We start from the raw sequence: 26307 nt of genomic DNA, 5'->3' as shown, positions 1-26307 counted from the left end.
CTGCTTACGGCTTTAAAGTATTCAAAAATCCTCCCTTTCATTCAGTTTTTTATAGAAGAAGCTTTTAAATATTTTGTATTCGTCTCCATTGCTCAAATTGTTCATATATGTATTGTACCCTTACTATGCTCTGCTCAATAAAAAATTTAAAAAATAAAAATGTTTGCAGAGTGGTGGAGAAAGGGGGCTGGGCCTCCAACCAGCGCTCGGGAATTCCGCTGCGTAGGACTTACAGGAGGTACCAGGAGGGCTTCTTGTCCCCCATAGTCCCTCAGGAGTAAAGTGGACTTCGTACCCCAACCCCTATTGTGCCAGGAGGCACATTTGCAGAGCGGTGGAGAAAGGAGGGCATGGCATCTGAAGACCACTTAGCAATCTCACTGTGTGGGACTTACTGGAGGTAACAGGAGGGGTAGTTGTCAACCAAGGACAACCTTGGAGGCCAACTACACCGCCTATTACTTCCAGTAGGTCCCACACAGCAGCACTGGTGAGTACTCATAGCAGGCCACGCCCCATTTGACCACCAGTCTGCAAACGCGATCCCTCTTATCTGTTCCTGCATAACTCTGCAGCTGCACAAATACAACAACCCCCTCATGTTGTTCTTAAGAAGATGCCCTTCATGGCTTGTGTAGATTGCAAAGCAAAGGAAGCACACACACATCCCAGCATATTCTCTCTTCTGGTCAAACTTACAATGCTCTCCTTTGAAGGCTGTTTCAGTTTCAATGCTTGTTGACTACTTTTAAGAGATAGACCTGGGTCATTTGCCTGAAGAACAAACATGCATTTCCTGGGGCACTGTCTGTTCTTCCTCGCTTTTGACACGCAGAGTCAAGAAAATTACATCCTTAAAACATGCTTTTGTCCGCTTTGCCCCCACAACTTGGAACAACTTCTCTGAAGAATTCTGCCACATTCCTGATTTCCAAATTGTTCAAAATGCTCCTAAATTGTGTCTGTTTCTTGAATCGATCTAACTCTACGTCAGAAGATTTATACTTTAAATTACTTTACTCGATTGTTTTGTTTTTGCTGTTTTAAATGGAGCTGTCCTAAACCCACAAGTCTAGGTTCACACTGTAAGTGCATTTGTTCAGAAATTAAGGACGCACATAAATATATACATAGTCACATTTTCCTCATATGTTGACCAGGCTAGCATACAGTTCGGCCTTTTTAAAAGCCCAGCGTTCTTCACACGGGCCTAGACCACCAACACCTAACCACCTGCCTATAGCCACCTTCAAAAAGAACCTGTTTCTCTTATTTGTCAAAATTACAAAAATAAATAAAGAGAAGCAAACTCACCAGAAACATTTACTTGGATAACTGCTTCCGCCGGAAGTGCATGCTTTGCCTCCACCCTCACTGTGTAGTTACCAGAATCTGAAAACCGGGCCTCAGAAATGTTGATGGAACCCGGGTAGTAAATTTCCAGCCGATCTTTGTAGGTCGTATTTATCTGCAGTAATGACGTATTGACCACCCAGGTCGTCAGTTCCGTTGAATTGATGCTCCAGGAGACTGTGGGCGGAAATATTGTTTTGGAGTAGGAGATGTTAATTAAGATTACGTCACAGTTGGTGACGTCCAGTACTTTCGGGGCGGAAATGTTGATAACTTCAGAAGCTGTGGAAACAAGACAGGTGGTGAGAGTTTAGATGAGAAGGCACAGGAAGGTGGAAATCCTCGGGTGGGGGTCGATGGGACTGAATAGGAGAATGCAGGAGGGGCCGCTAGAGAGGGGGCTAAATAAAGATACAAGCATTAGCAATGCCAATTGGTCTCAGCATATTGATGAGTTTAGTGTGTAGTTTCTCTTATTTTTTTTGGCTCGTTTTGGGTAATTTTTAAAGTTTTGCTTTTAGACCCAGCACTTCTTGTTTTACAAATTAAGCACTGTTCTAAATACTCCTTTCCTTGAATGAATTGTCTGCACACTATCTGTATTTAAATAAAGTGCCTGGGGTAAAAGCAAAGTAGCAACTGCCACGTTTAACTTTGCAGCACTCTGCAGCCATAAAACTCCCAAATAAAGCTAGTGCTTAATTTGTTAAATATGACATACAAGGGCTAAAAGCAAAGCAGCAACTGCCACGTTTAACTTTCCAGCACTCTGCAGCCATATAAGTCGCAAATAAAGGCCTACTTTATTTGGAACCTATATGGCTGCAGACTGCTGGAAAGCAAAACATTTTGACGTGGTTTTGGACATTTTTAAAGTTCTGCATTTTGTCCAAGAAATTCATGTTTTACAAATTAAGCACTGGACACATTACAGACCCCCCAGGATATAGCGGCATGGATTAGCAAATTTAGCGGCACAAAAATGGAAATTTAGCGGCACAAATATGGAAATTTAGCGGCAATTTAGCGGCATTTTATTTGGCGGATTTTCCTAAAACAAACCAGATATCTATGTGTGTTGGTCCCTGGTGTGTCTGTGGTCTGTGTGTTTTAGTCTCTGGTTTTGATTAGGAATTTGAAGTGACCTCCTGATCGTAGAAGGACAATACAAAAACAAAAAATAAAATGTGAAAGTGAACATTTAGGTTTCATCTACCTATCACATATCGGATGTTCCTTTTATAACTCTATTAAGCTAACAGAGCGTAAAATAGCTCAAAGTCACAACATTAAAAAATAAACTGGTGGCAAACATGTTCAGTACATTTCAAACGCACTTTTTATAAATGCTGAAGATGATGCTGAGGTTATTGTATTAGATTAAGCATCGCCACAGATCACGGCAACATGCATGTCTTACTAGCATCTCTGAAACACGCTATTTCACATCTTGTAATGTTCTTTAAAAAACAGGCGTTTGGGGAGCTTATCTGAACTGTCAAACCACTGTGGCACGCAATCGAATGATTGCTGCAAGACATTCACATAATCACATTTTTGGCACTTTTGGGTACATTTGTTTATTTGGTAAGTATTCTTGGCGGGCGCGATGCGGAAGGATAGACGCATTTACAGTCTTCGGATTGCATGCTCTGGCTGAGGGATGCCGCTGCCTCCTGATCTAATTTATTAGCCTGCCCTGCTACTGAGCCGTGCCCGGCATGGACTTGAGTACTGTCTGCTTCTTGAACAGCCAGGCACAGCTTAAAGCACAGATTCATTTTAGAAGGTGCTGGTATTTGGTGTTTTCAGGCAACAGCTGTTGCTTTGTAAATCGTTCCATGATGTCAGCGATAAAACCCCGTTGCAGAGAAACAGCTGTTTTCTTCCAGAGAAAGTCATGCTGAGATGCGATCTGGCATTTCCCGTTGCATAGAGATGCTTCATATGGCTGTTTCAGGAGCAGAGTTCTCCCATTGTTTTGCCACACGAGGCGCACTGCCTAGCGCCCCCCCCCCCCCATCCCTCCGCAGACCGGCCCGCCCCCTTGAAAGGGATCTGTATGTCTAGATTTCGCGGGCCCTTTTCGTAAAAATGCCGCGATTTTAACAAAATTGCCGATTTCGCTGGCACTTTGGTTAAAATCGCGGCATTTTTACCAAAGTGCCGATTTCGCGGCAAATCGCGGCATCGCAAAATCGCGAAATCCTGGAGGGTCTGATTAAGCGCATTAAATACAGCACTCACAATACTTATAAAACAAGTAGTACAAAATACAAAACATACAAAATAAAATACATAAGTACATGCTCTGTAACATTAGACACATTACATTACGCATTATTTCACAAACATAAATACAAAGCAAACCAAATTAAATACAGTTTATTTAACACAAAACACCACACACGTTTGGAAATATTACGCATTTAAGATTAAGCAATCGCACTACTTCCAAAACACTGCAAACGGGAAAACAAAGCAAAGCACATAAACATCCCTTCTGAAACATTACACTGGTTACATTAAGCAGTTGAATTAGTTTTAAAACACCTCACAGGGAACTAAAGAAAAGCACATATGCACATATCCTGCATTATTATGCACCTTACATTCAGGGATCGGATCACATTTGTTTCCAAACACCTCTGAGCCACCTACAGCCAAATTACAGGAAGGGTTAATACTTCCAGCAAAAGACTGAGTGGAGATGCAGGGCCTCTAACCAAGTGGAAAAACAACAAAGCCCTCTTATCACATGCAGGGCCTGCTGAAGCCCTGTGATGTACTCAAGTGTGTCTGCAAAAAGACAGATGCCAAGCCAGCCAGCCTCCAGCAGTTCAAAAACTGCCTGTGTGTGTGCCCAGGAAGCACACCATCGGGAGGGGCTAAAGCCCTTTAAACACTATGGGCCTCACAAGTCTGCCTCAGACTGAAAACAAAGCCAGGCACATGAAATAAAAAGTCTAAAAAAAACCAGCATACATCAACAACAGCGAACTAATACAAGTAAAGGGGCCAATAGCCGTAGGCGTGCCCAGCAGTCATGAAGGAGTGACTTGGAACAGTATTAACCAATAAGAACTACAACATTTTGAAAGGCACACAATGGGGCATATGTATCATCATTTTTTTAGTCGCAAACACTGCAATTCGCAAAAAAGCAGTGTTTTCGACAAAAAAATCGGAAAATGCGATGTATGAGTAAAATCGCATCGCAAAATTAAGGAATCGTAAAATTTGCGATTCCTTAATTTTGCGTCAACATTTAAGGGATCGCAAATTGCGATTCCTTAAATGCTATGTATGAAGCACCCAAGTTGTGCGATTTCTCATTAAGAAATCGCAAATTACCACCAACTTGAAGTTGGTAGTAATTTGCGATTTCTTTCACAAATGCACTTTTTGGCATTTGTAAAGGTGCCATGTGGCGCACACATGTAAATTTCAGGGGTGCATCAGGGTGTCCTTATGACACCCTTGCACCCTTGAAATTATTCTCAATTTGCGATTCTCAAATTGTGAATCGCAAATTGAGAATAACTTTCCATTTATTCCTATGGGCCTCCTGGCTCACAGAAATGAATGGGAAAGTATTCCTTAATTGGGATTCGCAATTTGCAAATCGCAATTTAGGAATATTAAGGAATCGCTAAAAAATTGCGTTTTTTTTACATACATCCTTTTTGCAATTCCCAAATAGCGATTTCTAAAAAATCGCTATTTGAGAATTGCAAATGAGGATGTTGATACATATGGCCCTAAATAACAAATAAAAAGAACACATTAAAAAGAGGCATTTACAAACATAGTAAAGCGTATACTGCATGTCTCAACGAGACAGCGCATTGCGCTGCCTAGCTGAGACCTAAAAAGTAAAGCAAATGTTTAAAAATGTAGGAAGCTAACATTCGCAGGTATAAGTAAGAAGACAGAGAAATGTTTTAGAAGGAAATCTGAGGAAGGGAACAACTGAAGTGGCAGCAGAGAGGAGACGGAGTAAAATGTAGGTAGACAAACAGAAAAGAAAACGTGAAAGGAGAAACAAAAAAGATCAAAGAAAGGGAGGGTAAATAACCCATAGGTAAGCAAGTGGGAAATGGAGAAACCGTTAGAGTTGAGGAGGAGGAAAACAGACAAAGGTTAGAGGAAGATTAGTAGAAACAAGGTTTTGAAGAATTGGAAGTTAGGAGAAGAATAGTAAGAAGGGTGCTTAGTAATAAGTGATTTAAATGAAAACAGACCATCTGGAAGAATATACACAAGAATGTAAGACAGACCAATAGGAAAAATGTACACAAGGTTGTAGGGCAGACCCACAGGAAGAATGTACACAAGGATGTAAGACAGACCAACAGGAAGAATGTACATAAGGTTGTAAGACAGCCAACAAGAAGAATACACACACGGATGTAAGACAGACTAACAGTAAGAATGTACACATGTTTGTAAGACAGAGCAACAGCAATAATGTACACAAGGGTGTAAGAAAGACCAGCCTGAAGAAAGTACATAAAGATGTAAAACAGACAAATATGAAGAATGTACATAAGGGTGTAAGACAGACCTACAGGAAGAATGTACATAAGGTTGTAAGGCAGACCAAGTGGAAGAATGTACACAAGGATGTAAGACAGACCAACAGGAAGAATGTACATAAGGATGTAAGACAGACCAACAGGAAGAATGGACACAAGGTTGTAAGACAGGCCAACAGGAAGAATGTACACAAGGTTGTAAGACAGACCAACAGAAATAATGTATACAAGGTTGTAAGATAAACCAGCAGGAAGAATGCATCAAAGGGTGTCAGACAGACCAATAGGAAGAATATATACAAGGATGTCAGACAGACAGACAGGAAGAATGTACCCAACTTTGTAAGACAGACGAACAGGAAGAATGCATACAAGGATGTAAGACAAACCAACAGGAAGAATATATACAAGGATGTAAGACAGACCAACAGGAAGAATGTACAGAAAGATGTAAGACAGGCCAACATAAAAAGTACACACATTTGTAAGACAGGAAAACAGGAAGAAGGTATACAAGTTTGTAAGCCAGACCAATAGAAAACATATATACCATGATGTAAAACCGACCAAAAGAAAGAATGTACACAAGAATGTAAGACAGACAAACAGGAAGAATGTACATAAGGTTGTAAGACAGACCAACAGGAAGAATGCATACAAAGATGTAAGACAGACCAACAGAGAGATTTGTATACAAGGATATAAGACAGACCAACAGGAAGAATGTACACAAGGTTGTAATACAGACCAGCAGGAAGAATGTACACAAGGTTGTAAGACAGGCCAACAGGAGACATGTTTACAAGAAGTAGGACAGGACAACAGGAATATGCATACAAGGATGTAAGACAGACCTACAGGAAGAATGTATACAAGGTTGTAAGTTGGAACAGCTAAAAGAATGTCTACAAGGATGAAAAGTCAGCAGGAAATTAATTTAGAAGGAGACAGTAAACGAATGTCAGAAAGGAAAATAGCAAGATTTACCAATAGAGGGGTAAAAAGAAAAGTAGAAAATAGGAGTGGATGAAACCAAGGAGGGACAAACAGATGAGACAAGGGGATCCCCATTTTGCACCCACTGTCAGCTAAAGTAACCTATTCCTGTATGTAAATGTTATCACATTCTGGTCACAGTCTCTAAGGCCCTCTTTACTGTATTTCACTCAGAGTGATAACTCCAAGTGAAATACTGGAAGACGCACATCTAAGTGTGTCAGGGTCCAAAAATATTTGGTCGAAAAAGGCTGGATGTGATAAATGACAGCCTAGGTACATGTGCCTCTCACACCTTTTGTAGGGGCAAGGGCTGCAGTCTTTCGCATTGTCTGCCCGCACCTGCTGGGGCACTCCAGAAGACCTGACGATGTTCCTCCTGGGTAAACATTAGAATGTCCTTTATCCTTTCTCCACAATACACACCATTCCACCCCCACCAGCCCTCGCGCTGACACTTTCCACCTGCTCAGAGTTGACAGAAAATTTCAATTTTTTTACCAAAAAAACGGAAACATTGCCCATAAAGGATTTGGCAACCCAGGAGCTAAGCAGTTAATCCCCATTTTCGGGAAGAAAAGACTATGGGCCAGATGTAGGAGAGGAAATACCGGTCGGTAACGACCGAATCCGGCCGTTACCGACCGGTATTTAGGATTCGGCAAGTAGGGGCCAGCATTTTACAGAATCGATAAATTTACCGCTTCGGTAAATTTACCGATTCTGTAAAATACCGAATCGGTAATTTTACCGATTCGGTAATTCCACATGTAGGTGACACTCCTGAGAGTGCGACAGGCCCTTAAGAGTCGGTATTTTACCACCCAATCCTATTGGGTGGTAAAATACCGAATGCAGGTGTGCATGCACATCTGTGCATGCACACTTATGCCATGTGGCACACAGACATGCCCTTAGGGCATGTCTGTGTGCCACATGGCACACATGCCTGTATTTGGGGTGCTAGAGGGTGTCAAAGTGACACCCCCTGCACCCTTGCAGGATTCGGTATTTACCGATTCGGTAAATACCGAATCGGTATTGCCCATTGATTCCTATGGGCTTCAAGGCCCATAGGAATTAATGGGCAATACCAATCGGTAAATACCGAATGTTACCGATTCGGTAATTGTAAATGAAATTTTACCTACATCTCCCACCTTCTAATTTACCGATTCATAAATACCGAATCGGTAAAATTCGGTATTTATGAATCGGTAAATTAGAATTACCTACATCTGGCCCTATATGGCAAGAATTGGGTGCAGAGATACTGGTTGGTGATGTAGATTCCAGCCCCCCCCCCCCAGTAGTTCCACACCAAACTCCCACCAAATCACAATAAGGATGTGAGATTCTTGTTCAAATTTGCTATAATGGGTCACGTGTCATTAAATGATCCAAATATCTGCGTCAATATCTTACAGGGTGGCATAGCCAGTAGGAAAGCTGAGAGATGTCTCTACTGGCCACTGGTTTTCTTTCCTGTTCCCCTCATGGTGTTTAAATATTAAGTAGAAGTACAAACAACATATCTCTGTTTTATGAAACAGCAGTGATTGGTAAGGATAGGTCCATGCTGCTGTACCATTACACTTCAACTCACCTTTTGTGCTTTGCTGCTGTACATACATACTAACATAATATTGGTGACTCAGAGCATCAAGACTCACAGTGGGAATTTGGCCCAATGGCTAAAGAATAGTCAGGTAAGAGACTTTACCCATACTGATGTGCCAACGTGCTTCACCTGGGAAAAACTGGTTTGTTTGTTTGCCTCACTTTATTCCGATTCCATGATTGGCCTCTGCTTCCGCAGTCACAAGGACGTCCACTTCACCTATTGAAATACTAATTTTACTAGGCTGCTGAAAGCAACTGTTTTTTTAAGGGGAATTAGTGGCTCTGTGTCACTGTCATCCAGTAGTTGCCAGGTACCATCCTAGCAAATTATTTGGATGAAGTGTTGCCCAGCAGTGGGGGGCAATCAATGCATACATTTTAGAATATTTAATAAAAAGTTATTTTGTAGAGTCAAACGAAAGTACAAAAGAACACAATTCATGACGTCATCCTTGGTTGATTCAATAGTGGATACTCTTTGTAACTGTCATTATTGTTTAGTTTATCAAGTCAAGTCAAAGATCTTTATTCGGATTTAGGTAACATCCATAAAAGTACATAAAATCACAACAATCATCCACAACACATAATATCACAATCAAAAGTCACATAATAAAATCACATAATTCATCATGATATATGTTTAAAAAAAGTACAAATAACTGCATAGATGGATATTTAAATAATTTTAAGGCACACAATAATATATACAACAATTAAAAACACTGCAGAAATGTCAGTAATATGTGCAAAAAGCAGCTGCTTGTGCAAAATGAGGAATGTGCAAACTAGGCAAATGGTAGTGCAAAACATTTTACGCCACGTTCAATGACACTCTTGAGCGGACAGCGGCTTTGAGAAAACAACTGACTCTGAAAATTACTTCATCAGTGCCCAACCTCAGTAGATCACCAAGGGCTAAGTTAAAATCCAACTGGGCGGTCTTGCGGGAAATATGGCATTAAAAAATGTTTAGTGTATTTTACATAAAAGCCACAAAAAAGCATAAAATGTAAAAGGCTTTGTTTCCCGCCATGGTTACAGGGACAATTTAAGTTTTCTAAATTTCTGTTAAAGCCCATTGGAAAGCATAATAGATTTTTGATGCTCCCATCCCTGAACCGAAACAACAAGCTCCTGTTCCATTTACTCATCTTTCTACACAGGTAGCCTTGGGGTAGGTCATAAGGCCTGTCACTGGATACCAAGATGGTTATGTACCTTATAGTGGCAGGTCTTACGAGCTCTTTCTTTTCCCTCTCGTTGTTATAGAGATTATACAGAGCCTTTTTTACTAAATTCTTGTGTGTACGATCTATTGTGTGGGGGATGTAAATAAGTGACCCTGCTCCACACTCGCTAGACTTTTTTCCCCCGCCCGAGCCATGGTATATGACTGGCCCGCTCACATTTTAGACAATCCATAATGATGTCACGGGTCAGTAACGCAGCTGGGTTCATCCATATTTTCAGCCAGAACAGGGCGGGTCTAGATTTTATAATATCCTCTGTATACTTAAGGCTCAGTTCTCGGTGGCACACAAAAGTTGGGGCAGAAATAATCCCCCCCAAGATCTTTCTACAGAACCTATTCTCCATCGTCTGTATATTGGTGCAGTTCGTGTATCCCCACACCTCGGCGCCATAGGTTCCTGTAGGTAGGCATTGAGTCTTGTAAATTTGCAACAATGAGATAATAACCTCAGCGTGTAGGGGTTGGCGAAGTGCGGTTACAGAGTTTATGGCTTTGCCCAGTTTGTTTCTCCCCAAGGCAACATGGGGTTGCCATGCGCCAGAGTCAGCGAACAGCAGGCTTAGATATGGGAAAGTGCTTGTGCATTATAAGACATTATTCCCTATCAAAATTTGATTAATCTTGTGTTTTTTTGGGCCACAGCACATTATAAATGATTTGTTAAAATGTGTGCAGAGACCAAGGTCTGCCATGTACGAAACAAAACCGGAAATTAAAATTCGCAGGGCATTCGGTGTGCGGGTCATAAGGACTGCGTCATCCGCATAGAGGATGGTGGGAAATGGTTTACCATTGATTAGCGGAACATCAGTTGTTAGTTTACACACAGAACTGCTTAGTTCATTTATATACAACATAAAAAGCAGGGGGGCCAGGACACAGCCCTGTCTGACCCCCCCTGCCAATAAAAATATCACTGGAGACTTCACCAAGGGTATTCAAACGAACGCGGGCCCTCAAATCACTATGCAGATGGGCCAAAAAATAAACCAAAGATTCATCTAAACCATAATTCAACAAAACTGACCATAAACGAGAACGATTAACAAAATCAAAGGCAGAACTTAAATCCATAAAGCCTAAATAAAGGGGGTATTTTTTTGCAATAGTGTACTTTGCCATTATTAGATTTAAGTTTAGGCATTGCTCCACAGTACCCACGTGGCTTCTAAAGCCTAGCTGGCATGGGTGTAGGATAGAATTATCTTCTGCCCAAACTCTAATCCTGTTAAAAAGGACCCTGCCTAAAATCTTCAGAGTGTTGTCTATTAAAGATATTGGACGATAGCAGGCAGGGTCCGATCTATTGCCTTTTTTGAAAATAGGCACGATAGTGCTGTTTGACCAGGTTACTGGAGGTGAGGTGTGGGATAAGTTGTCGAAAATATTACACAGTAATGGCGCCCAAAAGTCAGGTTCCGATTTAATTTGGTCAATGGACAGACCATGGGTCCCAGGGGCTTTGTTCCCAGCGCTTTCTGAAATGGCATCTTCCACCTCCATTAGAGTATTATTCAATGTAGTTAACGGAGGGGCAGTGCCCGTGGGGTCAGGTGGGGCCCCATAGATTTTCGAGAAATCGTCCACCCACACATCCCCTGGAATATTACAATTTATGGGGGTGATATTTGTTCCTAGTGATCTTAGACTCTTAACTTCGCTCCAGAACCCAGTGACATCCCTCAGAGATGCAAAACGCACGAGGGAGTCCCAATGATCTCTTACTAACTCCTCTGATGTTATTTTAAGAGTATGCTTATAACTAGCCCTCAGTCTCCTCACAGCAGACTGATCTCGTGGGACCGCTGTGAGGGCAGCCCTTAGATCCCGGTTGGCTTTAGAACATAAGGAATCAAACCGCCTCGGTTGTGTATGATTAGTTACTCCGGCTGGTTTAGAGATCTCCTTTTTTATAGCCTTGCAGAGGCCCGTAAAGGCCTCAATGATAACATGTTCGGGACTGTCGGTGGATAGACAAACTGACACTAATTGGGGGTGCTTTTGAATGGTGCGAGTTAAGACTCCCTTTTTATCCACCCCCTGCCAGACCACCCTAAGTTTATCTGTGGATACCACTAAGTTTTGGGCCCCAATTTCCCTCTTGTTCCCCTGTCCTTTAATGGATTTAAGACTAATTAAAATCGGATAGTGATCACTATAGGGGACGTTGACAACCTTAGCCTTTAATAAAAGGTCTTCTAAGGGAGAGGATATGAATACATAGTCAATTGTAGTTGAACATCCTCGTCCTACATAAGTAGCCACAGGTTCTTCAGTCCCAGTGATATTTACCATCTCCATGGCATTAACTAAATCACGTAAAGCTAAATGGTCAAGCAGCTCTGCTCCTCTTTTGCAGCTAGGGGTTCTTGAGTAAATATGAGCATTAAAATCCCCCCCTATGCAAATGCCGTCAAAATTACCATATTTGTGACCATCAATAATTTCGTCAATAAAATCAAATAGTCTTATAAAATTGGCGTTGGGATGAGTTGTGAAATCATTATTATAAAAGTTGATTAGACAAAGCTTTATCCTACTAATGTATATAAATGCCTGAAAATTCTTATCATTAACAGGTAATATTTCAATTCTGACTCCTGCCGTAATCTTAGTCCAAATAGATAGTCCACCACTTGGGCGGCGCATGGTCGGGGTGGGTACAATCTGATTATAACAGCTGTACCCTTCCTGAAGTAGTGGACTAATACACCAGGTCTCCTGGAACATCAGGACATCGAAATTGATAACCCACTCTGTCCACTCCTTAATTTGTGTTTTAGCTTTGAGACCAGCAATGTTCCAACTCAGGGTGGTCAGGTCATCAGTGGATGTAGAAATATTGATGCCCTGGGAAGATGTTAGACTTGTAATTGGTGATGTAGATACTCCTGAATCATTGGGCGCCATTGCATTGAGGCAAATTGGCGGTTCAACTATGGAATCAATTATATGTGGCTGGTCGTTAGGTGTTGTATCAAGGAGGGTAGATGGTAGTGGTCATTCAAAACTACATAACTCAGATAAAACACTAAATCTATTAAATAGGGGAAAAAGTGGTGGGGCTTGGTTAAATGATCTCTGAGGGGGCCTATAAAAATAGCCCAGTGAAAGTAAGGTTATAACAGTTGGTGGTCCAGGGTGGTTATTGTTGTTAAGAATGTATTTGGCTGTGCCAGGGTGCCGGAAATTAATCACAATGCAGTCGCCGTTAATGTTCTTGAATAGGGGACCAACCCAATTTACTCGGCGTGCTGACAAGATTTCATTGGAAATGTCATGGCCAACCCCTTTGCGTTTGCATAGCCAATCTATACATTTGTTGTTTAACTGGACCCACGACTCGCCTTGGCCTTCTTTAAGCGGTGGGACGCCTGCTAAGACTAAGACGTATGGGCAAGCATCCGGTGGTAGATGCAGGGCCGGTCCCTGAGATTTTATGGGCCTTATTGTCACAGCGGGCCCCTTGTCAGGGGCAGTGGCAGTGGTGGTTAGTGCCCCTGATTTGGGGATAGCTGGAGTTGGGACACCCTTTGGCTTGCCGCTAACCGTAATGGGGTTACTGGAGGGCCCATCTGCCATGGCCGGGATGTGTTGTGGTTTCGTGGCAGTGGGGTTTTCCCTGCAGTATTACTCCTATGTGCAGCAATGGGTGTAGGTATACTACAACTAGGAGTCTTCGGCCCTTCACCCATGTTAGCCTTACAGGCAGACTCTATATCTTTAAATTAACGATCTCCCCTCAATAGGTCTAAACTAATCAACCTCTTCCTTTTTACGTCTTCCTTTATTACAAGATTTTCCAACCTGTCCAGTCTTTTAAAAATAGTATTAAATTGCTTGATCATTTGACTTTCCATCTGTTTAAAAATAGTGTCTACAATAGTCTTGATAAGATTCCCATTAGTCTTTGGTTGGCTAATGCTGTCAAGTAATGACTCAGTCTGTGTGCAAGCAGAGGTGTGGCCATCATTAGCGGGGCTTGTTGGGGATGCAGCAAGAGCCACTTCATCGTGTAGTGTAGGCTCATTCGTGTCAGCGCCACCCCCCGATAGATCTTTATTCCCTTTGGTCCACATACTCTGTGGAGTTGGCTGGCTCTGGTTACGAGGAGGTTGCTTCCTCTTGTTGACTGTTAGTTTGGAGGCGCCTCTTTTCCTTTTCTCACCTCCGGGCTTGTTACTTGAGGTCACGGGGGCAATTACAGTATGCACAACTGGGTCTGGTAAGGAGTCAATAGTGATATTGGGGCTACTGCCCCCTGGCAAAAGTTCCAAAGAATTAGCAGGTAAGGATGATTTCGCAACTATAACCACAGGTGAAAGCGGGGGGGCAATATTGGGATTTGCCAAAGGTGACTCAAGATGTGTACCAGCGAGACCCATTGACATTCTCCTCTCGGTGTTCGCAATTTCATTAGTTACCATATTGAAAGCGTTTTCCAACATGCTTTCCAGAGAAGTGTGAAGAACTAAGGGTCTATCAGGAACTTGTGTCACGTTGTTGATATTACGTTTCACCATTGTTAATAATGATAGTTCAGCCTCACCTGGTATAGATGACAGGGGGGTGGCCCAGCCCAGCCTCCTCTGGCCTTTAAGGGCCTAAGATGGCCCGCCCTTTGCCCGGGCTTAGCCCGGCGACCGCCCGGGTGCGTTCCGCGACGCGGAGGGAGCGTCTGCGTTAAGTAGCGCCTCCAGGTGCGCTGAGGGCAGGAAGCAGGAAGTGCCCGCAAAGCTCCCTGGGAGCTGTAGTCTCCAGCCGCGAGATGGCACAGAACAGCAGCGGCGAGACCACAGCGTATGGGACCCAGGAGCAAGTGTCAGCCCAGCAGGTAAGGTCTCCGGCCACAGAATGCAGTGAATGGCCCCCCGCTCCACCGAGGGAGTGTCTGCGTTAAGTAGCGCCTCCGGGCGCGCTGAGGGCAGGAAGCAGGAAGTGCCCGCAAAGCTCCCTGGGAGCTGTAGTCTCCAGCCGCGAGTAGGCGCAGAACAGCAGGGCGAGACCACAGCGTATGGGTCCCAGGAGCAAGTGTCAGCCCAGCAGGTAAGGTCTCCGGCCACAGAATGCAGTGAATGGCCCCCCGCTCCACCGAGGGAGCGTCTGCGTTAAGAAGCGCCTCCGGGCGCGCTGAGGGCAGGAAGCAGGAAGTGCCCGCAAAGCTCCCTGGGAGCTGTAGTCTCCAGACGCGAGATGGCGCAGAACCGCAGCGGCGAGACCACGGCGTATGGGACCCAGGAGCAAGTGTCAGCCCAGCAGGTAAGGTCTCCGGCCACAGAATGCAGTGAATGACCGGAGACCTTTTATGAAGTTATATACAATACAGCTTTTCTTGTTCACAATATAGGTTTACATTTTTATGAAATATGCTTGTATGTATGTATTACTCCCCACGGCTCTGTAACACTGATTTCACCTAGCCACATACACACATAAGGAAAATGGTAGTGGACTCACATCATTTGATGGTGATGTTTAGTCACCACTAACTGTGTTAAGGTTTGTCCAGTAGATGAAAGTCACTGGTCCTGTTGTAGAATTTTGGACAAGAAACTTCTCTCATGACCAAAACCAGGTGGATTGTGCACAAATATTCGTACATGGGGAAAGGTGGGCTGGCAAATCAGGAAAGCAAGTCATAGGGATGACAAGTGGCCCAGAGGCTATGACTTCTGACTTGGGAACTGAGGAGACCTATTCAAATCCTGGCTTCCGCTCAGCATCCTGTGATTCTGGGCAAATCATTTAATTTCCCTGTGGCTAAAAATATAAATGTGTAACATGTGAATCCGTTGTACAGTGCTGTGATTTTCTCAGCCCAGATATGTGGTATCAAAAACTGCAAAAAAGAAAAAAACACATTTGCTAGTAATACCTAACACATTTTAGCCACATTACATATATGATTGTTGACAATATGGTGCATAAAAATAGAAATTCAAATCCAGACATCATGTCTACTTACCATTAACCATCACCTCAATAGTGGCTTTGGCCAGGATTTTACCGTCTATTTCCACTGTCACTGTATAATTTCCTTTGTCATTTAAATTTGCTTTGGAAATATTGATGGATCCAGGATATGTGATCTGCAGTCGGTCACTGTATTCTTTGTCAATTTGTGGATCAGTTGAATTTTCCTTCCAGGTGACCAGTCTCGTTTCATTCTTTACCCAGACAATAGTAGGCAAGAAATCTGTGTAGGTGTGCTCAATGTTTATGGAGAGCGTGTCTCCTTCCCAGACTTCCAGCACACGTGGGGAAGATATGTTCACATCCGTTACTGTGAATTAAAAAGACAAGATTAGTTGAACTCTTTCAATGTTACAAGAAGAGAAGGGGATGGATACGTTTCTTCATTTGTATGGCACTTTGTAAAATGCTGCGTGTGGCCCTTGGTCACTTTACAGCCCAGGTAATATTTTAGAAAGAGCAAGTGATGAAAGGGAGAGAGAACCTATTGATGCAAGTTGTATTACTGAAGATCTGTGACCACTCGCCCTGGTAGTCTGGTAGACCTACCAGAATAAGTGTCTGAACAATTCAATCATTCGAAGTTTTCAGAAATGCATGTTTGTTGGGTACAGATATCAGGTAAGGGATAAGGGCATTCTTCGGTCTTCCACTCCTTATGGATCTTACTGCCTATTTCATCCATTTGACCAAGTGTAGGTAAACTAATATATTCTTGGGGATGTTCGAGCTAGATTTCATCATGATTAAGCATTGCTATGTTTTGTGTTTCAGACAGACAGCATTTAAAATGGCATGCAGATTTTGGTGCAAGAGAAAACACATGGCACATGAAACATGAAATGAGGCCTAGTCAAATGCTTTTAAAAAGTGGCACTAGTGGTGAACGCAAAGTAAAAGACATAAAATGAGACCTGGTCAAAATGCTTTCAGTCTGAATTGCTTTCATTTAAAACCATGCTTAATTAATTAATCATGGATGTTTGATGTGTTGAGTTTAGATTTAACCTCACTATGGAATGTACATTTAATTTAGAGAATGTTTTTTTTGAACTTTTGAAGTAGCACGTAATTGTGCTGAATTAACAAGTGTTTTTACAGTGTAGAAAACCTTGTGATTTCAGTTTCCTCTTTAGCTTTGAAGATAAGCATGGAATGTGTGTTCTCTCCTTCCAGCTCCTTTCCCTTGTAATCTACACTCCCTGTTCCCATCTCGGGAGACTTTGGCTTTGTTGCATATTTAGACAGTGCATATTCAGTCCCTAACACATCATTCTTATAATATGTATTAATTAATAATCATGCACCTACACTACATGTGGGGCAAATGTATTTTGCATGAAAAACTATTTAAAACATTAGAGTATATTGCTTTGAGTATGTATTATTGTTTGCGCTTTAAAAAATTTGCACTAGACCATGTTTATGCTATGTTGTACATTCCACATTTTTGCATGTTGTGCACAAATGATAGAAAAGCTGCTTTAAACTAATAGCTTTTGCTAGGTAAACATAAATACAGGGTACTAGTATGGCTGAGGTAAACATAATGGCCTTTATTTCATAAATTAATATTCTTTTGTGTTTCTTTTGTTTTTGGGCCCAAAACAAAATGGATGCCTAAGAATCCAGCATGGCTGAGAATTGTCAGTAGTGTGCTGAATGAGAGATGCATGTGCAGAAGATTGTGCCAGCTGCATGAACTGCCAAGTACCTCAAGTGAAGACACATGGATAAAGGCCACAATGAACTGTACTCCCCTGTCACCGTGACAATGTACCGGTGTTTGTGGGTAAGTCTCATCCCTGTGTGCGATGTGAAAGAGAGACAAGAAATTGAATGATACATTTTGTTGCAAGAAATGCTCCTACTGATACATGTTATCGATATTGTTCTTAGCATTAAGCCCCTATTGTCAGAACTGGTATGGGTTGGATTTGCAATGAGAACAGGATGATGAGACCCTCATGTCACCTATGCTCAAAACTATTCAATAGACATGTTGTGACATATGTGAGAATTGCATTTGCAGTCCCTGGATCATGCCAAAATCTTGCAAACAGTGCTTAATCTGTAAAATAATGAGTGCCAGTGCCCTGAAGCCCATGGCTGGCGTTATTAAATGTTAGTTGACCTGATACCAAGGCTGCTAGTCTGGAATCCACCGCAGGCCTCTTTAATCCACTACTAGGCACTTCCTACCCCTTTATCTAACTCATGCAGGTTCCTGCTTTCTCCCTTGGTGATGTTTTTGGTTTTTCTCCTCCTCCGTCTAATCCGTTTGCGTGCATTTCTCCCACTCTTGCTCTCGGGAAATGTCTGATGAGGGAAATTTAAAAATAACTGCTGGTTCCTAAAAATCAGTCAGTGAACCCCACTGGCAAACACTGGCCTAAACTAAGATCTGCTTGCACACAAAGAGTATTCCATGCAGGGATTTTGAATGAGCATCAACCTCTCCTCTATTTCTTCTTTCAAAATCCAATACTACTTGTCCCTTCATTACCTTGGGTACAGTGTATGCTTTTCGTTGCCCAACCTCACAACAGACTGATTCCAAATAATGGCCACGGTAAATTCTAGATAGAGTCAGAAATCAGAATCCAATCTTAAAAATTTTGAGCCATTTTGTTTACATATGACTTTACTCTCCAATCTTCCACTATACCTCAAATTAAAGTTTTTCCAGAAACATCACCTAATTTATTCTTCAAAATAACTCCATCTTAGACTGGTTCCCCTTACTCCTGTTTACTCTCTTCCGGGCAACTAAATATAACACACTCTCAATTATTGGTAGCTTCTTTTCAGTTGTGTTTTAGAGTTCTGAAAGTGCCATGACAGCTTCCAAAGTGATCTTCCTTCTAGAGCCACCGTTTTACTCTATATCCCCGCATAACAACTTACCGTAGACATTTACTGAAATGTTAGCTTGTGCCAGGATGTTGTCTGCCCATTTTACTAGCACAGTGTAGCTGCCAGTGTCGTTGAAGACAGCTTTTGAAATGGTGATGGAGCCAGGGTAGAAGATCTGGAGACGATCGTTGTAGTTTTCCTTGATCTTTGGAGCTGTGGAGTTTACAACCCAAGACACCAGGGTACTGCCATTCATGGTCCACGAAATAGTGGGAGTCAGGGTTGTGAGTGTGTACGTAATCATTATCAAGATATCATCTGTAATTAGGACATCTATTGCAAGTGGAGCCGATATGTTAATTTCTGTAACAAAAGGAATATAATGACTAAGTTAGTGACTATTGACAGAGAGATAACTACAAAATTATTCACTTTCAAGATGTATTCTTAAGTGAGCAGAATGCAAGGCTTGTGTTGAGATGGGTGGAAAGAAGAATGTGGAAGAATACGATAAAACATGAGATATGGCAAATCAGACATTGGAGCATACTAAGCTTAAAGCAAAGAGTACAGGTGTGAACCCGAGGGTGCTAAAGATACAAAATAAATGCATAGTAGAACTACAACACAACATCATTTCAGAAAAGGATCAGAGAAAGAGACATGGGGGAGTAAAAAAGATCTTTGGTAAACACTTACTTTATTTTATTTTTTATGCGTTTTGATTTTCATGTTTTGAAAACCAATGCCAACCACTGCAGGTCACCTAAGAATTCTTAGGGTGAGATACATTAGCTATGGTGATCATATTGACAACAGGTGTGAAATATTAACCATATATGCTTATGATAAATCCTTACAGTGGAGTAAATAGACCCTCAAAATTGACCTTGGTATATGGAATGTTTGGTTTAGTCATCTAATACTTTCTGCAAATTGACTGATAAACTGATAAATTCTTCCTTTCTGCAAATTGACTGATAATTCTTCCTTTCTTGGAAGAATTTATCAGTCAATTTGCAGAAAGGAAGAATTTATCACTGTGATATAGTCAGAAACTCGAGTCACAAGCCCATTGCGTTTCTGACTGTATCATAGGGAAAGGAAGAATTTATTGATATTGCCATTCAATTCAACCAAGGTCAATTTATGATGTTAAAACACCTCACAGCCGCACAAATTTAAAAGATAATCAGCCACCACTGGCTTGGCTCTGTGCAGTTCAATTGCTTATAGTTAAAGGAGTTTAGTTATAGCTCATAAAAACCTCTTTGTACCATTTACTGTCAGTCTGTTGGAAGGAAGTTTTAGAACATCCTTTGTTTTCAAAATAGTTCATTAATTATATTTAAGGCTCCCAGTTTTCAGTTTTTACTGATTTTTACAGATAAATACAGATAGAAAACAATGTGTTTCCTTTCTGTATTTATTTTTAAAAACAGAAAAATACTGACAATTGTGCTTCTTGTGAGTGACTCAATCAATCAATCAATCAGTCAAAGCATTTATATAGCGCACTACTCACCCGGAGGGTCTCAAGGCGCTGGGGGGAGGGGGGGTCCGCTACTGTTCGAACAGCCAGGTCTTGAGCTGCTTCCTGAAGGCGAGGTGGTCTTGGGTCAGGCGGAGGTGGGTCGGAAGGGAGTTCCAGGTCTTGGCGGCCAGGTAGGAGAAGGACCTTCCTCCGGTGGTGGCTCTTCGGATGCGGGGGACGGCGGCGAGGGCGTGGCTGGTCGATCGAAGCTGGCGTTTGGGAGCGTAGAAGTTGAGGCGGCTGTTGAGGTATCCTGGGCCTTGGTTGTGTAGGGCTTTGTGTGCGTGGGTGAGGAGCCGGAAGGTGATTCTCTTGTTGACCGGGAGCCAGTGCAGGTCTCTCAGGTGTCCGGAGATGTGGCTTCGGCGGGGGATGTCCAGGATGAGTCGTGCTGAGGTGTTCTGGATCCGCTGGAGTCTCTTCTGGAGTTTGGCGGTGGTTCCGGCGTAGAGGGAGTTGCCGTAGTCCAGACGGCTGCTGACGAGGGCCTGGGTGACCGTCTTCCTGGTCTCGGTGGGGATCCATCGGAAGATCTTACGAAGCATGCGCAGGATGTTGAAGCATGACGAGGAGACGGCGTTGACTTGTCTGGTCATGGAGAGGGAGGAGTCCAGGATGAAGCCCAGGTTGCGTGCGTGGTCTGTTGGTTTGGGTGCGCTGCCCAGGGCGGGGGGCCACCAGGAGTCGTCCCAGGCGGAGGGTGAGGATCCCAGGATGAGGACTTCCGTCTTGTCCGAGTTCAGTTTCAGGCGGCTGTTCGACATCCATTTGGCTACGTCTGTCATCCCTTCGTGCAGGTTGGCTCTGGCGGTGGCGGGGTCGTTGGTGAGGGAGAGGATGAGCTGGGTGTCGTCGGCGTAGGAGATGATGTTGAGGTTGTGCTGGCGTGCGATGGCTGCGAGGGGGCTCACGTATACGTTGAAGAGTGTTGGGCTGAGCGAGGATCCTTGAGGAACGCCGCAGATTACTTCGGTGGCCTCCGATCTGAACGGGGGGAGGCGGACTCTCTGTGTCCTTCCGGCGAGGATGGAGATGATCCACTCAAGTGCCTTCTCCTGGATTCCGACGTTGCTGAGGCGCTGTACTAGGGTACGGTGGCAGACAGTGTCGAAGGCCGCGGAGAGGTCCAGGAGGATGAGGGCCGCTGTTTCTCCGTTGTCGAGCAGGGCTCGGATGTCATCGGTAGCTGCGATCAGGGCGGTCTCGGTGCTGTGGTTGGCCCGGAAGCCAGACTGCGAGAGGTCGAGGGAACCGTTCGTCTCGAGGAAGGCGGCCAGTTGCTTGTTGACGGTCTTCTCGATGACTTTTGCCGGAAACGGGAGTAGCGAGATGGGGCGGTAATTCTTGAGGTCGGTGGGGTCGGCTGATGGCTTCTTTAGTAGAGCGCTGAGTTCTTTCATGAATTCTGGGCAAAAGCTCAACAGACAGAAAGAATGGGGACTTACAAAACAGGATCAGATTTAATTAAATACAGGCATATGTTAACATGCATTTGTAGTATACTAATATGCACCTATGGGTGTAGTAGTTTGTTATATTTGGCTGCTTAATTTGCTAAAACGTAACAGGCATCACATCCGTAAGTTAAATAAATGCGGAAATATGCAATTTTACGACTCCATTTATTCTCAAAACATAAAAAAAATACTGATAAATACTAATAACATGGCCCAAAAATAAATATGGATAAATACAGACAGAAATGTTAAAAAAATAAATACCATAATACCTGGAGCCCTAATTATATTCAACGAAGATAATTAGGAACAGAGTCCTACCAAGCATGAACAGATGATAACACAGATAATTAGACACAGCCAAAAAAGATGGAGATAGTAATGAAGAATAACCATGTCTAAACATAGTTATCCAATCTCACCAAGCAAGAACAGACAATAAACTAGAATCTTTCCAATTTGATGTAATTGATTTAACAGTGGTAGCGATAAGGAAATCAAAGTGCTTACAATCGTCATGAGAAAGTGGGCATTTAAGAACATGAGAGCTACAAATAACACTATTGAATGACAAAAGTTGTTGGAAAAAAATAAAAAAAAATAATGTTCCATACTTCTATCTAAAAATAGAAAATATTAAAACAATTAAACAAAGAGTATATATTTAGGTAAGTAAGTAATATTTTCTTTGCAGATTAATTAAAAACATTGCAATGTACATACAATGTCTGGGTAAAAAAACATTTACAATATGTATAAAATATTGAATTCATTATTAAGATTTCATTACTTTGCAAAAATTGTAGTCTAAAAGAGGCGATTGTCCATCAAGTGCTCTAAGAAGTTTGAAAATAATGTTTTTTTATTTAGCAATAAAAGGAAATTTACGCTCGGTTCAACTGGCAGCTTCCAAGATCCTCATTTCAGGGTTCCTTGCCCTGGGACTGCTGTTTTCTTTCTGGGCTGGCCCATTGGGTGGAAGTAAAGTATTCACTTGTGAAGGAAATTGGCAGCCCTGCAGGAAAGTTGAATTGATTTGCTGTTTACTAATGTTGTGTTATGAAGAGAGTGGTCCCTGACCAAGTCAGAATATTCAAAACAAATTACATAGAAAACCAATAAATGACAAAATTATTTAGTAAAACACTATTGTTTTATTCACATAGTGTTTGTGAATTTTATCCTTGCATTGTAACTTTTTTACACAGAATTTTTTAATCATTTTCAGTGCCCACGTTACAGGGAAAAAGGGGGGGGTAAAGTGCAATGTGCAGGGATAAGTGCAACTGGAGTGATAGTGACAAGTCAGTTGTAAATTTCTTCTAACAATTGGCAGTGTATTCTCAAGGGTGCCATACAGGAATGCATCCAAATTTGAATGAAAATAATATTCAAAGCATCATGTTGTAACTGGTGTTGATCGTCACACTCTAGTCATGTGTAAGGGGTCTAGCGGTCGACGTTTCGACCCTGTTCGTAGGGGTGATGTCCCTTACATGGCGGGTCTTCTTCAGGACACGGGGAAGGGGGTGGGCATGTCCTATAGGAAACACGATTAAAAATTACTAAAAAGGCCAGCAAATGGGAAAGGGTTCACAGAGGTACATGAGTTTACAAAAAGGTCCCTCATTTCAGACAAGGCTGACATAGATTAAGTCGAAATGCATTGGGCAGAGTTGGGCTTGGGCTGTCATCCTGCCCTGCATAATATGCGCGTTATTTAATACCAAAGGGGTGACACGCAAAAACATGCATCAAGTGTAACCACAACGTTTAAAATTTGACAAAAGGGTCATTGGATGTTACCTTGTTAGGGAAATAGAGCTGTCTCCAAAAGTCGTCCCTGCGGAGTGATATATGGATATTCATAGTGAGGTCTATTGACATAGATACTTATAACTACAGTAACATTCATGAAAATGTCCGTATTTACCTTATTGATGATCCGATGGGATCTCAACATTAGTGATGCACCTACGAAAAAGAGGAGCGAGCGGATATTATTGCTGCCCCACTTCTTTGGAACACTAAGTAGTCATTGAAAAAGGAATGGAAAAAGGGGGGTTTTACCTGTTCCATAACTTGAGTGCATGTGCCGGGGTCTGCATTACTTCAAGATCCTACGCCTGGAAAATAAAATCGAAGCACGGAATTAGGTCCCGTGATGTCCGCATAAAATATTTAACTTATAGACCATGGGAAGGGCTTAGGGTCTGATTACCTGAAAAGTCGGGTCATGGTGCCGCGTCCCCAGCCATCTCATACTCTCCATGAGTTAGTCGGGAGTCCCGTACGCCAGAAAATAAAAACGGGCAGACTTCCGCATCACGTGACCATAGTCGACACGGTAGACAGACTTAACCAGTAACTATGGTTACTTAGGAGACGCCTCGATCGGGGAGAAAAGATTTGGATGCTCGTTGTACCGGCATGGGGTTATAATAGAATAATGAAATATGAGCTTGATGTGGCTATTTGTGATTTGGGTTAATTATCGAGATCGCAAAAGTGTATGGAGTTGAAGTTTCTTCAAACATGAGGAAATATTCGTTTGTTTCAATCACCACATTAATCCACAAGGAGCACTTAATTACCTCGCAGGGTATTAAAGGCGGTCTGGGGTTGAGGAGCCCATAAGACACATCATTGTCCCAGGCTAGATCACGTAACTACCTCACAGGGTGTTAAGGTAGTCTAGACGGTATCGTGTCGTCGCTACATTTGAGAAAACATTTGATCGTCATTCCCAAATCTGTTATTCCAAAATTTAAAAATTTCCCACGTAAATGCCTCACAGGGTATTAAAGATGGTCAGATTGTTCAAGATCGCAATTATGCCCCATGAATTTCAAAAATTAAATATGTTTATATACCTTATAGAGCGTTATAACAGTCTATGCTAAGTAGGGAAAGCATAGGTGATGTTATATTATATATGCATGATTTTTTCAGGCTGGATGTATTGCACCAGATATTATATAAGGTAGTGATCGGTAGGAACAAGTGTATGTACCTCACTATGTCATCATTGAGTTAGAGCGAGGGTGTAGGGAATGAACCTTACATCGTTGCCATTTGGATAAAGCTACTGTCCAGTTCGTTGAGTCCCTCATTGATGGAATTAAAACGGGTTATCCACTTCATTTGCCGTAGGTTCAGCAAAGAGCTGATGTTGCCTCCCCTAGGGCCAAGTTTCACTTTCTCCAAGACAATCCACTTCAAACAATCCGGTAATGTCAGCACTGCAAAACTGCATGATTTTATATTGAGTGCCCGGAAGGCAGGGCAGAGTAATTTCTGTCTTAAAGAGTTAACTGCCAGGCAGATGCATAGAGAATGTAACACGCTTTCATCAAATCGACCGCAAAGTCGGCAGAGAGAGTTTAACCATCTTTGTTTCCAGGGCGGCACCGGGTCTTTTGATGGAAAGGTACCCAATCCTTTTTTTAAATAAAAGTGCTGGATCGTTTGAGAAATGTGGCACATAAGTTATGGTTGGGGCCCCCAGCTGCTGTAAGATTGTAAGACTGACTAGCTGTGTTTTTTCCTGCCAGTTCACGCTTGTACATCGACCATGATTTTGATTTGGTGGCTTTGTTTGCGAGTTTTTTAAATGCTGCTTGGCTAATGTTTAGCTCCCAGGCCTTGTGTAAATTGAGAGATGACAATGCACTATTGGCCAGCTGTGTTTGATCGTATACTCGCTTTCCATTTCGGACCAACACAAAGAGGCCAAGGACTCCGGAGGGGCGGCTCTCAACTTTCAGCACAATTTAATTAGAGAAGCCATGCTCACCGGGAACGGATGCTTACGTCCGAATTCAAAGTGCACCTAAACGAGGCAGGTGTGCCCTGGTATGCTGTAATTCCTTTTGAACAGGACAGACTGTAGAGTATTAAGGATCGTTGGGTATTTGCTCTTCAAGAGTTCCGAACCATAAGTCAAAGACAGTAAAAATGTGGTACTGGTAATTTGCAATAAGTATGACTGAGATGAACTACTCATTTTTTTGTTTATTAGATTGAGTGAAAAAAACAGTTTGTTTGCCAAGGCCCTTTGTTGGTCAAAATAAGTTTTGTAGTTTAGTCTGGAGTCCAGTTCCACCCCTAGGTATTTGTAGGTGAACGTTCACCTGTTCGATCTTATTGCCAGCGACATTCCATTTAAATATGAAGTCTTGCTGTCTGTTTCTGTGCAAGAAGCAGATGACTTTGTTTTTACCGTAGTTTAGCTTCAAGCCTAAAAATTCGATTATATTATGTAGAGTGGTGATTTTGCACTGCAAGCCGATGGAAGTCCGGCTGCATAAAACAATGTCATCTGCATATTGTAAGCTGCGCGCTGGTCTTAGTGCGAGTTTTGGAGGGTCACTCTAGACTTCAGATAGTTGTGTGTCCAGGTCTGCTGTATAAATGTTAAAACTGCACGAGGCTAGAAAGCATTCTCTGTTTAAGGCCAATGGATGTGGGAATCACCTGGTCATCCTATCGCTCTTACCTATTTTGATTTGTACCCAGATATCGGAGTATAGATTAAAGATGGCTTTGAGCAGGTTTGGGGTTGCTACCCATTTGGCCAATTTTGCCCATTAGTGGCCTCTCATACCTACTCGGAACCCAGTTTGGGTTGCCGGGATGATTTTTTCAGCCGATGCCCATGCTTCCAGATCTGTCAGAAGATTAGTGACGCAGAGTTTTGCTTCGATGACAATCAAGGCATTT

General features: G+C 42.4%; 1 protein-coding gene across 1 annotated transcript in view; it reads right to left on the bottom strand.

Moving 5' to 3' along the window:
* The window catches only part of LOC144769666 (uncharacterized), a 343935-nt gene that overhangs the window by 237266 nt on the left and 80362 nt on the right, over nt 1–26307 (bottom strand). The window contains exons 8-10 of the mRNA XM_078653841.1: nt 18646–18957; nt 15731–16048; nt 1315–1635 (exon numbers count right to left, since the gene is read on the bottom strand). Of these exons, the coding sequence (XP_078509967.1) occupies nt 1315–1635; nt 15731–16048; nt 18646–18957 (951 nt within the window). The remainder of the gene's footprint in view (nt 1–1314; nt 1636–15730; nt 16049–18645; nt 18958–26307) is intronic.

This window comes from Lissotriton helveticus, chromosome 7 (genome assembly GCF_964261635.1).
Source record: "Lissotriton helveticus chromosome 7, aLisHel1.1, whole genome shotgun sequence".
Lineage (NCBI taxonomy): Eukaryota > Metazoa > Chordata > Amphibia > Caudata > Salamandridae > Lissotriton > Lissotriton helveticus.
This window is presented reverse-complemented; position numbering and strand designations above follow the sequence as displayed.